At 34.0% G+C, this 13,137-nt stretch overlaps 2 protein-coding genes and 1 long non-coding RNA gene across 3 annotated transcripts; all 3 read right to left on the bottom strand.

Annotated features, from left to right (window-relative positions):
* Positions 1–62: 62 nt before the first annotated feature.
* Positions 63–4,846, bottom strand: LOC136799215 (RNA-binding protein pno1-like). The gene is made up of 7 exons (XM_067055901.1): positions 4,628–4,846; positions 1,714–1,863; positions 1,442–1,525; positions 1,289–1,349; positions 1,015–1,132; positions 832–902; positions 63–282 (listed from the first exon to the last, which is right to left on the bottom strand). The coding sequence occupies exons 1-7, from the start codon at positions 4,823–4,825 to the stop codon at positions 215–217; spliced, it is 750 nt and encodes a 249-aa protein (XP_066912002.1). The 5' UTR covers positions 4,826–4,846; the 3' UTR covers positions 63–214.
* A 2,101-nt stretch (positions 4,847–6,947) lies between these two features.
* LOC136799173 (uncharacterized) lies at positions 6,948–7,622 on the bottom strand. Its single transcript, XR_010845496.1, has 3 exons — positions 7,547–7,622; positions 7,209–7,343; positions 6,948–7,099 (listed from the first exon to the last, which is right to left on the bottom strand). It is a non-coding gene; the product is annotated as an uncharacterized lncRNA (long non-coding RNA).
* A 3,349-nt stretch (positions 7,623–10,971) lies between these two features.
* Positions 10,972–12,999, bottom strand: LOC136799174 (uncharacterized). The gene is made up of 5 exons (XM_067055861.1): positions 12,569–12,999; positions 12,277–12,405; positions 11,712–11,830; positions 11,370–11,504; positions 10,972–11,261 (listed from the first exon to the last, which is right to left on the bottom strand). Exons 1-5 carry the CDS (start codon positions 12,975–12,977, stop codon positions 11,043–11,045), a joined length of 1,011 nt encoding a protein of 336 aa, XP_066911962.1. The 5' UTR covers positions 12,978–12,999; the 3' UTR covers positions 10,972–11,042.
* Positions 13,000–13,137: the final 138 nt, after the last annotated feature.

Consider the following 13,137-nt stretch of genomic DNA (forward strand, 5'->3'; position numbering starts at 1 on the left):
GAAAAGAATTCCTTTTGTAAATCCAACCAAGTTTAGGAAAAAACATAGAAAAGTATGAATCATTCTGTTTTACTTGTTTTTTTTTTGGTTTTACATATTTATAACGACAAAAATACAATTTACAAAATTAGATTAATCTGTTGTATAGCCTTTAGTAAAAACAAAAGCAATATAGATTCATAGTTGATGGCCAGCCACAAAGCATTGGTGGGTTTTAAAATCTTTCTGCAGATCGTGCTGCAACTGCTCGCATGTTTCCATATACTTTAGATGGAGGACTTCCTAAGAATCAAGAGGGTAAAGTTGTCATTTATTTCAAGATATTGGAATCAGTATCATGGGATCATCCCCCCCCAGGAAGATGGGGGGGAATCAGATTTTGGTGCCAGGGGGGAAGTGAAAATTTCATGCTTGATGGGGGGAGAAAGGCGAATAGGGGGTATATTCAGTCCTCTACCTAGTGGGGGGAGTAATAGGATAAATACAGACCTTCCTGGTGTGTTTGGGCATTCAGGCTTATGAGCCTGTCTTTCTTGGGATTTTGAGAGTCTTTTTTTGCTATAGTAGCTTGCGAATTGAGGCGAGTCTGGATCATCACTTCGCAACCCTTATACAATACGGCTAGGGGGATTTCCCAATTAGGGGGGGAGCACGAATTTTAAAGACAGGTGGGGGGGAAAGGCCAGATGGGGGATTTTAGCTCATATTAGGGGGGACCAAAAAGCTGGAGGACGCCATGAGTATTTTACAGTGACTGTTTTATGATTAATAAAAAGATGATTGATGAAATTAATAAAAAACTTTGGCAATAATTATTAATAAGCAACTTACCTAATATTAAACTACATATAGCTGTTCTGGCAATTTTTATATTTTGAAAAGACCCAAGCACATGTATTTTGCTAAAAAAAGAAAAGGACAAAACATTATATTATACAATCTTATATTCTGAAATTCATATGGAAAACAAATTCTATATAGTTTCCAATTGCTACAGGACAAAAAAATACTTACGAGTCTGCCAGTACTATCCTTGTTTTTGTTACATTTTCTATTGTAAATTTTGTTTTACCACCTTTCCCTGCAACTCTTCCTATAGCTCTTGAAAGATGATCTCCTTTCAATGGTTTTACTGAAAAAAGAACAATTGCAATACAAAAAAACTTAATGCAAACCTCACCTTTGGAAAATTTCTTCAACAGTAACATTTATATAGTAACAATAATAATTACAGCTCGGCATATATGAAAAAATCATCAAAACAAAATTCAAAGTAGAAATTAGTTACCATCATTTATTTCAAAACTTTCCAAAAATAAATCATCCAGTCTTAGAAGTGCCAAAGCATCCTATGAAACGAAAATAATTTTTTTTTAAGATTTAAAATCATAACTGACAATAAAAAATAATGTAGATCTTCCTAGTCAAGCAATTCACTTACATCAACTTCAAAACCAAGAGTGAATGCTTTTACAAAATCTTCAGCCTTTTGAATTGCTCCTGTATCTGTTGTTTCTTTACATGTCTAAATGAAAAGAGATAACTAGATTAGGAAAAAAGGGCAATAGTCCATCTGCTATTTTTTCATATTTACAAAGATAAACACATCATCCAGCAAAGTTAGAATATATAGAGAGTGAAATAAAAATGGCTGAAGGTAATTTAATAACAGTAAAAAAAGTACAGTTTTTTAAGTAGATAAAAAATTCAAACCCTTATTTCAACAACTCTTTTCTTTAAATTGAATCGAATTTGAAGTTTTAAATGCTCCACAACAGGTGTAAATATTTTCATCCAATTTTCTTTTAAGGGTGTATATCTGTGTGAAGGAACTGGTACTTTTCTGAATTCTGTTTTGCCAACCTAAACAACATAATATACAAGATTAGACAAGACCTCAGATATTTATCAATATCATTTTTTTTATTTCAATTTTTATGATATATATAAGTCTGTAAAACATTATTTTTACATTTCCGATTTGATGTACTGTGAGAGTGGGTAACTTGCATCAGTGGAGGCTAACAGTGAGGATCTTATCGCGATTCTCAGATTTACGGAAAACACCAGCTTTTTGCTGATTTTTGCCTCGATTGTTTGGGTTTGCCATTAAAAACGCCTAGTCAAATTTTTTTCATCTTCGCAGGATCCATTCCCAACCTCAAAATACATCTTTTTGTCTAGGGTTTTTTTTGCAAGTTCTTCCTTTGAAGAATATCGATCACTTTCGTTTTCCCCTGAAGACCATGAGAGAAAAAATGTTAGGGCCCGCGCTCTCTAGGCGGGCGGCCTAGACTCACTTTCGTTTTGTATAATTTTATAATGACGTATAAGGTAGCGTAATTCATGCAAAAATAATGATAATCTTTTTGTTTTTATTTTCAGGTATGATGCCAAACATTGACATCATCGTGTATGGATTTAGCATGAACAATAGGACCGACAGACTCGACAAAAGGATAAGACAATAAAACGACCCGAGAATCTTTCGATGAGGGCGTTTTGTCTCCGCCTGATATCACGCCCACAGAAGACGCTGTTTAAAAAGTGGGGGTAAAAATAGTAAGTAATAGCTTTTGTAAGTGTTTATTTTGCGAAATATATAAACATTTTCTAATATGGTCTACAAATTAGCATTTTTAGAATTTTGATAATGGAAACTTTAATACAATAATGACCGGTTAGTGAGGGCTGTACTGAGAAATATTGCCCGAGGTCAAGTAACGACCGAGCTTGCGAGGTTGTTGCGTTGACCGAGGGCAATATTTTCAGTACAGCCCGAAAAAAACCGGTCATTATTGTATTTGTTAACCGTTTCCTTCAGCTTCGATTGATTTTGAGCGCTTTATCTAGGAAAAATAGCGAAATAAAGCAGAAAAACAAGCGAAAAGAGATAAAAAATTGCTATAATTTCTGATGTCAGAAATAAAAATGAGAGAAATGATGTCAACGCATTGTTCATTTTCCTTTGAAAAAGTGACGTCACAATGAATTTTCCTAACGACGGGCAACTCTGGACAATGTAGGCCCGTCGTCATGCGAAAAGAACCAATTGCATTGCGCAAAAAGTCATGTAGCCCGCTTCGAAAAAGTAACCGGTTAACAAAAATATATAATGAAGAACAAAACAAACCATTTCGAATTTTTTATACGTTTCACCCCCGGAAAAATTATGTATTATCTATTACATGATTTTTTTACATTTCCCGACTCGCTAACTCCCAGAGGAATTCTGATTGTAAAACCGATTGGTTAATTTCGGAACATCTTCATAATGGCAGATAATTTAGAAGTGTCTAGTGGAAAGGTCGTGTGAATTATTTAATGTCAGTATTAATTTTGTTGGTTGATGACTTGTTGAATCTGGCAAGAAAAAAGTAAACAGGTACCCTGAGTGGTCCTAAATCCGACAGCCCTGCCTAAATCCGACCCCTCAAATAACTGCTATGAAAAAAAATTCTATGTTTACAAACATTCCCTCTCCAAGTTGAACAATAAACTATTGCAATAACTCTTGAAATAAAACATCTAACAAGATGACTATAATGTCAAGATTTCAATTATTAATGTGATCATAAAGTGTTGAGTTGTAAAAATAATTACCTCCCTTAATATGTATTCTGAATCCATTGCTCGTGTTTAAAACATTAACAATTTTGTAATAAAAAATTATGTTTTGTATTAGAAGCAATAGACCTTTTTTCAAAGAGGCCACCCTGTTGAATGATTATGTAGTCCAGCAGAAAAACAATGATAAAACCATGCATAATTATTACAATGTGCATGATACAGTAATTATGCATGGCTCTATCATTGTTTTTATGGCTGGACTACATAATTATTCAACAGGACATCCTCTTTGAAAAAAGGTCTATTATTGTTATTAGGTTCAATTGGTTCAGTCAGTGTATCAAATCTCTCAGTTTAGTTGACACTTTGGAATCTTCATTGCGTCACAGCAAAAGGTTTGTTTTTATTTTAGTTTGTATCTTTGAAAGACCCCATCGGATTTAGGCAGGGCTGTCGGACTTAGGACAACTCACGGTATAGCTTTTTCTAGCCAAGGATTTGAAGGATTCGAGCCACACTTGGCTAACATGCATAGCCCTCAAATGAATGACCCGTCTGGTCATTAAAATACAAAGTTAAATCAAAACAAAAATGGTAGAGTAGAGCTGCGAATGGAGCTGAATATAGTTTATTTTAATGACCAGTCAGGTCATTCATATTAAGGCTATGCATGTTAGCCTCCACTGATGCAAGTTACCCACTCTCACGGTATTTTATAACGTTTAAGTCAGTTTTTAGCCAATATTTTTGAGATAGGGTCATTTTAAAATTTTTGACCCAGTATTTTTCAAAATCCTCGCATTAATACACTTCTTTAGAGCTATGCTGTATGCATGACTTGGTAAAAACAGTAGGAAGCGGTTGGCGTCACGCAACTCATTCCTTAAACTCACCCGAGTAAAAATATTAAAAGATTTTTCACAAAAAGTTAGATGTTGATAATTATATGCATCTTACAGTGTAGGTCCATTGATCATTTGATCATTGATCAGTTCAGTGCGTCGACAGGGCAGTTGGCAAACAAAAAGATAAGAAAGACCGCCTCTCCAAAACTTACCCCTTCTTCAATTGCGACTGGTGGAAAATTTGGTTTTTTTGCTGCAGAGTCTGTTTCCATTATTTCAACTTTATCCTTCTTTCTTTTTCTTGAAACTGTGACTTCCGAACCTTGCGTTTCCTCATCTCCTGAAAATTCTTCATTTTCCATTTTTTTCTCAACAGATTTTGTGTTTACATCCATTTTTGAGGTGGCCATCTTGAAAAAAGAATGTTTTGATTCTCCGATTCTCATGTGCGATTTCATTATGTGTAATTTGCAGAACGGTTTTTCACTAGACTGGAAGTAGATATTTTACTCTATCAAAAAAAGAATGCTACAAGAAGAATTCTCCTAAAGAAAATGATTGCTCTTAATTTAGAGTAAGAGTTCTAGGTTATTAGAACAATGTCTCAAATGTCCGCCATTTTTTACATTGCACGATGCGCTCTTGTGCTCGATGGTTCTTTCGTCGTTTTCGAAACGTTTCTGGTAAACAGTAAACGTTTTTGCTCTATATGATCTTGCTTGCTTCATCAAATTAACTTTTTTTTAAATTCTCGCTGGTCAGTGTAGGTATCTGATATTGATATGCTGTAATAACTAATACAGTAACACAAACATAGTAGTGAATTTCTGGTGAAAAACATGGAAAACAGACTGAATGAGGCAGTAGCAGGCAGCAGTACACACATAGGCAGACAGGGGAGTCTTAAAAACGTAGACAACACTTTCTAGTCTTACATAAAAAAAAATACAATGAATGTTGCTTAATTTTCCAATAAAGACTTCGTCTGAAAACAAATGAAAAAATTTCTTTAAGGTACCGTAAGTTGGTCTAATGTCGACATCCGTCTTCTCATTTCGATACCCTTCTTTAGAGATAGGAACAATAGAAACTGGGAAAGGTCCGAATCGCTGATTGACTCTGATTAGCGCGATTAGGAAAAATCTTTATTCTATCAGTGATTTCGACCTTCTTATTATTCCTATCTATAAAGAAGGATGTTGAAATTAGAAGACGGATGTCGACATTAGACCAACTTACGGTACAGTTTTCAAAAGGGTTTTTCTAATTCGTAAAACTAATGTGTGCGCATTATTTTGATGCTCTCCACCGTTTGGTCTCTCTCTCTAGAGGTAAACAAACCCGTTTTTGTCTGCGTTCCCTTGGGGAAAGTTGGTTTTTTGAGCTTTTCTTTTCTGTCGAACAAAATCCCCTCAAATTTTAGTATGTTTAATCTATTCATGATATTATACCACCCTGATCTGAAAATATTTTACCAAAAGAAGGTCGCTGTCAAAAGTTAGAGGCTCAAATGGAGCGACTATAGAAAACCCACTTTTAAAATAAAGTTAAAACGGAGATAAGCCTCCGTAACCTACGTATTGAAAATTGCCGCGCGATTTCGAGTATTGAGATACTTGGAAAGATGCACTCCAACTTCAGGTAAGCAATGAAGACATAAGTGAGGTATGGAATTGTAGACGGATTCGAAATATCAAAACGTCATTTTTTGAAGACATTTGATGCAAATTCTTTCTTGACTGCAATTCCAATTGCTTAGTTATTCTGTCCACAAAAACATTCATTTTTTAAACCAAAACATTCGTTCAGTTTTTATCCATTTTTTAACCTTCGTAACCTTTTTACCTACGTTTGTTTGAAGCTGAATATTTTTAACCTTCGTAACCTTTTTACCTACGTTTGTTTGAAGCTGAATATTTTTAACCTTCGTAACCTTTTTACCTACGTTTGAAGTTGAATATTTTTAACCTTTGTAACCTTTTTACCTACGTTTGTTTGAGGCTGAATATTTTTAACCTTCGTAACCTTTTTTACCTACGTTTAAAGTTGAATATTTTTAACCTTCGTAACCTTTTTTACCTACGTTTGAAGTTGAATATTTTTAACCTTCGTAACCTTTTTACCTACGTTTGTTTGAAGCTGAATATTTTTAACCTTCGTAACCTTTTTTACCTACGTTTGAAGTTGAATATTTTTAACCTCCGTAACCTTTTTTACCTACGTCTGTAGCTGAATATTTTTAACCTTCGTAACCTTTTTAACCTACGTTTGTTTAATAGCTGAATATTTTTAACCTCTGTACCATTCTTTAATTAACCTACTTTTTTATGTATTACAATTTTTTCGAAGTAATTAGAAGTAACCAAAAGTAAATTAAATTTTTCCAAAAACATTCTTCATAGCCATAAATTACAAAGGAATATTAAATTTCCGAATTGATATCCTTAGTGTGACCACAAAAATAATTAGGTTCCATCATAAACGGTGCTGGCATCCTTGATAAATTGAAGAAAAAGATTTTCGTCTTTATATTGATAGCGCCACATAAACTCTGCAAGATGTGAACTGAATAAATATTTCTTAGCCCCAAAAGCAGGTAGGTGAACTTTTGCATGTCGCCAGTGGCCCTCGATTTTGTTAGTGTGGTCTCCCGATTCATTAACAAACTCAATGCTATGATTTACCTAGAAACGCAAAAATTTTAATAATGACAATAAATTTGTTCCCAGGCAATATTACACAAAATTATAAAGTCAAATTAAAATAGGAAGAAAAACTATCAAAAAAACTCACTTTTAGGTGTTTATAATCCTTCTGTGAAAGAATATCGTAAGCTTTCCAATAATCAGATATAATGGTAGTTCCGGGTTTTATAAATCTTTGGATGATAGGAAGTAATGTATTTCTGTCTCGTTTCTCTACTGGTACCTAAACAATGAATGAAAATTATAAACATTGTTTTTTAAAATTGATAAAGAAAAAAAAATTATAGCAATTTTTGTTTAAATTAACGCAATATTTTTCGGAATCATTTGATTTGAAAACCATTTCATTTTTTGTTCCTTGAATACTTTGCTCTTAAATCGAGGTCATTGAGGTTAGTTTAAATGATGTATTTAATACACTATTACCATGAAGTTTTTCCTTGACCCTTCCTCTATGCCACCAAAAACCCATTGGCCCTCAACTCTGTGCCCACGGTGATACTTTAGTTTACCAAATTTACTCTCATCAATCTGTACACGAATACCTTTTAAAAATAAGATTGACTATATGTGACTCCCCAAGCGATTTGAAGTACATAAAAGTCCGATCGGTAAAAAGACCGATCTTCTTTGGCCTCTACTTTACCGGTCTTTTTACCTTTTGGGCCGCTTGGATATTGAAGAAGGCCGATGCGAGGCCGCTTATTAAAAGCGGCCACAGTGAAGCGGCCACATAGTAAGTTTTAAGCCGCTAACAGCGGCCCTTATCGGACATAGCGGCCACTAGCGGCCATTAGCGGCCCTTAGCGGCCATTAGCAGCCCTTAGCGGCCATAAGCGGCCCTTAGCTTTGTTTTTTAATTTACTTACATTTTCAAGTACATTTGGAACAAAGAAAGATTTTTTCAGAAATCAAAAAGGGCAAAAAAAAAAAAAGATAAAAGGGAGGGCGCTCGAAATAAAGAAGGACCTAAGAAGCCATCAAATGTTGTAAAATAAAATGAAATGATTGCTTCCCCAGTAGAGAAGGGGGAAAGCTTCCAAAAGGGCATCTTGCAGGCTTTGCTTTCTTATAAGCTCCTGATTTGTCACAAGCTCCTGATCTGGGATGTTTCGAATGCTTGATGCAACTTATAGAATGCGAGAGAGAAAAAGTGAAAATCACGTGAAAAGAAAGAGACACACTCAGAAGGAGTGTATTTCATCACTATTTTTGGTAAAAGTTCACGTGATAACAGGAAGGAAAGCACGCAGAGGGAGCTCAATGTAAATAAACATTTAGTAAAAGTCTGCACTCTGCTTCGTTCGTTGTTATGATTTGAAAAGAAATGTAAGAGAGCAAAGTATTTCGCTATTCAAAAATACTAGATAAACAAATTCAGAATATGTAAGTAGTTAAAAGAACAATTTTCAAGACAACCCTGTCTCACCACGAACGATCCTTTTGTTAATATTCTCGTCTCAGTCAGTGGAATTCTCTATTATTATTCTAGACAGTGTAAAATTCTTTATAGCCGAAAACAAGCTTAAGCCAAATTCAATAACAGCCGAATTTAACCGAAACCATTTTACCGAAATTCGGTTATATTTTTGAGAAGATCCCTAAGATATAAGCGAAAAAGGATTAATTAATCGAATACAACAAGGATTAAATAATCGAATATGGGAGATTAAAAATAATTGATAGTCGAGTCATTAATCAAACTTCATAAACGAAAATCGATTATATCTTTGAGAAGATCCCTAAAGAAAGCCGCTAAATAGGACGCTGGCCGCTAAATAGGCCGGTGGCCGCTTAGCCGGTCTCTCGATCAAGAAAAAGCCTCTAATAGAGGCCTTGAGGCCGTTCTTGGAAAAATTCCATTGGCCGCTTCATGGCCGATCTTCTAAAATGTTAGGCCGCTTGAAATTTCACTTCGCCCGCTATGAGACCGGTCTTTTACCTGCTTTAGCCGATCGGACTTTTGTGTACTTCAAATCGCTTGGGGAGTCACATATTTAAATTTACCAAAAAGGTGAATAATCATCTTGATTATAAATTTTTTTTCAATCCTGAGAATCCAAGCATTGATCCTCATATATGTTTTCTGAACGATAAAGGCTAAAGTATCAAAAGTTTAAGGTATTCAAAATGTAAATAAAAACTGACCCTCTCCTCCAATTGGTTCACTGTTCGTGAGTATTACGACTTCACACACCTCTCGACAAAACATGTCCCAGTCCACTGCCGTGTTTGGAGACAATCCCATTTGTTGAATTATAACTGATTGATCCACACCTTGTTATAAAATAAAATAAAGAATCGTCAGATGTAAATCTATTACTATTGTTTGAAGTAAAGACCCGTGATTAAACATTTAAGATATCTGAAAAATCTAACTTTCATCTATGCTTGAAGTTAACTAATATTTTTAAAACATGATCAATATTTACCAGTAGACCACCAATAAGTAAGCTCCAATATTTCTGTAATGGTTAAATTACTGTTATCAAACCATGAACTGTCCTGATCGATTTCTCTACTGAATGTCCTTGTCTTTGACATCTCCAAACAAGCCCATCAGAACACTTTGTTGTTTTTGTCAATGCATAGGCAAATACATTTATGACAGGTGCGATTTTTCTTAATCAAGTTATTATCCATCGACCATCGAATGGCTTGCTCGTTATTTGGAATAACATCCGATAGTATCCAACGTAAGATCCAATATGGATGATTTGTCTATGATAGCTAACTGGTTCGGTGTTGCCGATTTGAGTAGACTTTCAACATTTGAGACCTTTGCAATGGGTTGATAAAAAGGCTTGATGATCTATGTCTTTCATTAGCTTGTACTTATTAATCTGAAACGAAGATGAAACCCATAACATCGTTAAAACAAAATTAGTCGAGATAATAAAATAAGCAGCAAACACAATTTATTTAGATTAAAGCAGAAAAGTTAGTCTACACTTTAATAATATAAAAATAATGATATATACTGCTGGCCTTGATGTCGATAAAGAATCCAGTCTTTTTAATCAGAAGACATTAGCAATTTGACGAAGTACGTAAATTTAATATTGAGCTCGTGCCCTTTAATCGAATACAAAATAAAGGGGTAAATTCGTATAGAATCCTCCTATCTATAAATACGAAATGGATTTAGAAGTTGGTTTTTTTTTAATAAAGCGCAGCTAAAAATTGGCAATATTTCATTTTAGATAANACCTTTTTACCTACGTTTGTTTGTTTGAAGCTGAATATTTTTAACCTTCGTAACCTTTTTACCTACGTTTGTTTGTTTGAAGCTGAATATTTTTAACCTTCGTAACCTTTTTACCTACGTTTGTTTGTTTGAAGCTGAATATTTTTAACCTTCGTAACCTTTTTTACCTACGTTTGTTTGTTTGAATGATTTTTTAACCTTCGTAACCTTTTTACTACGTTGTTTGTTTGAAGCTGAATATTTTTAACCTTCGTAACCTTTTTACCTACGTTTGTTTGTTTGAAGCTGAATATTTTTAACCTTCGTAACCTTTTTTACCTACGTTTGAAGTTGAATATTTTTAACCTTCGTAACCTTTTTACCTACGTTTGTTTGTTTGAAGCTGAATATTTTTAACCTTCGTAACCTTTTTTACCTACGTTTGAAGTTGAATATTTTTAACATCCGTAACCTTTTTTACCTACGTTTGTAGCTGAATATTTTTAACCTTCGTAACCTTTTTAACCTACGTTTGAAGCTGAATATTTTTAACCTACGCAACCTTTTTTACCTACGTTTGTTAAACAGCTGAATATTATGTATTACAATTTTTTCGAAGTAATTAGAAGTAACCAAAAGTAAATTAAATTTTTCCAAAAACATTCTTCATAGCCATAAATTACAAAGGAATATTAAGTTTCCGAATTGATATCCTTAGTGTGACCACAAAAATAATTAAGTTCCATCATAAACGGTGCTGGCATCCTTGATGAATTGAAGAAAAAGATTTTCATCTTTATATTGATAGCGCCACATAAACTCTGCAAGATGTGAACTGAATAAATATTTCTTAGCCCCAAAAGCAGGTAGGTGAACTTTTGCATGTCGCCAGTGGCCCTCGATTTTGTTAGTGTGGTCTCCCGATTCATTAACAAACTCAATGCTGTGATTTACCTAGAAACGCAAAAATTTTAATAATGACAATAAATTTGTTCCCGGGAAATATTACACAAAATTATAAAGTCAAATTAAAATAGGAAGAAAAACTATCAAAAAACTCACTTTTAGGTGTTTATAATCCTTCTGTGAAAGAATATCGTAAGCTTTCCAATAATCAGATATAATGGTAGTTCCGGGTTTTATAAATCTTTGGATGATAGGAAGTAATGTATTTCTGTCTCGTTTCTCTACTGGTACCTGAAACAATGAATGAAAATTATAAACATTGTTTTTTAAAATTGACTAAAGAAAAAAATTATTGTAGCAATTTTTGTTTAAATTAACGCAATATTTTTCGGAATCATTTGAGTTGAAAACCATTTCATTTTTATGTTCCTTGAATACTTTGCTCTTAAATCGAGGTCATTGAGGTTAGTTTAAATGATGTATTTAATACACTATTACCATGAAGTTTTTCCTTGACCCTTCCTCTATGCCACCAAAAACCCATTGGCCCTCAACTCTGTGCCCACGGTGATACTTTCGTTTACCAAATTTACTCTCATCAATCTGTACACGAATACCTTTTAAAAATAAGATTGACTATATTTAAATTTACCAAAAAGGTGAATAATCATCTTGATTATAAATTTTTTTTCAATCCCGAGCAAGCATTGATCCTCATACTCTCGGGTACCTAATAGCCGTCCCCCCCCCGCTAATTAATTTTTCGAAAATTTTCCACCCAGGACATTCTTATTCCAACCCCCCCGCTTATTAATTTTTGGGAAAATGTTTTTGAAAGTTCCCTCTTTTGTCCTAATTCTGCTGTATTAGCCTCCTTTTCAAAAAGTTTCCACCCAGGACATTTTTATTCAACCCCCCGCTTATTAAGTTTTGAGATTTTTTCCAACCCCCCCGCTTATTCCAACCCCCCCGGCTATTAGGTACCCGAGAGTATATGTTTCCTGAACGATAAAGGCTAAAGTATCAAAAGTTTAAGGTATTCAAAATGTAAATAAAAACTGACCCTCTCCTCCAATTGGTTCACTGTTCGTGAGTATTACGACTTCACACACCTCTCGACAAAACATGTCCCAGTCCACTGCCGTGTTTGGAGACAATCCCATTTGTTGAATTATAACTGATTGATCCACACCTTGTTATAATAAAATAAAATTAAAGAATCGTCAAATGTAATCTATTACTATTGTTTGAAGTAAAGACCCGTGATTAAACATTTAAGATATCTGAAAATATCTAACTTTAGCATCTATTGCTTGAAAGTTAACTAATATTTTTAAAACATGATCAATATTTACCAGTAGACCACCAATAAGTAAGCTCCAATATTTCTGTAATGGTTAGATTACTGTTATCAAACCATGAACCTGTCCTGATCGATTTCTCTACTGAATGTCCTTGTCTTTGACATCTCCAAACAAGCCCATCAGAACACTTTGTTGTTTTTGTCAAATGCATAGGCAAATTACATTTATGACAGGTGCGATTTTTCTTAATCAAGTTATTATCCATCGACCATCGAATGGCTTGCTCGTTATTTGGAATAACATCCGATAGTATCCAACGGTACGATCCAATAATTGGATGACTTTGTCTATGATAGCTAGACTGTTTCGGTGTTGTGCCGATTTGAGTAGACTTTTCAACATTTGAGACCTTTGCAATGGGTTGAGTAAAAGAGGCTTGAGTTGATCTATGTCTTTTCATTATAGCTTTGTACTTATTAATCTGAAACGAAAGATGAAACCCATAACATCGTTTAAAACTTGAAATTAGTCGAGATAAAATAAAATAATGAGCAGCAAACATACAATTTATTTAGATTAAAATCAGAAAGTTAGTCTACAATTTTAATAAATAGTAAAAA

Source organism: Clytia hemisphaerica, unplaced genomic scaffold (genome assembly GCF_902728285.1).
Source record: "Clytia hemisphaerica strain Z4C2 unplaced genomic scaffold, Clytia hemisphaerica genome assembly, whole genome shotgun sequence".
Lineage (NCBI taxonomy): Eukaryota > Metazoa > Cnidaria > Hydrozoa > Leptothecata > Clytiidae > Clytia > Clytia hemisphaerica.

Coding starts and splice junctions, on each gene's coding strand:
- LOC136799215 (XM_067055901.1), bottom strand. CDS start 4,825: ATGGCCACCTCAAAAATGGATGTAAACACAAAATCTGTTGAGAAAAAA. Junction 1,864..4,627: donor CAGTCGCAATTGAAGAAGGG/GTAAGTTTTGGA, acceptor TATGTTGTTTAG/GTTGGCAAAACAGAATTCAG. Junction 903..1,014: donor AGGATAGTACTGGCAGACTC/GTAAGTATTTTT, acceptor TTCTTTTTTTAG/CAAAATACATGTGCTTGGGT.
- LOC136799174 (XM_067055861.1), bottom strand. CDS start 12,977: ATGAAAAGACATAGATCAACTCAAGCCTCTTTTACTCAACCCATTGCA. Junction 11,831..12,276: donor TGAACCAATTGGAGGAGAGG/GTCAGTTTTTAT, acceptor TATTTTTAAAAG/GTATTCGTGTACAGATTGAT. Junction 11,505..11,711: donor GGTCAAGGAAAAACTTCATG/GTAATAGTGTAT, acceptor TCATTGTTTCAG/GTACCAGTAGAGAAACGAGA.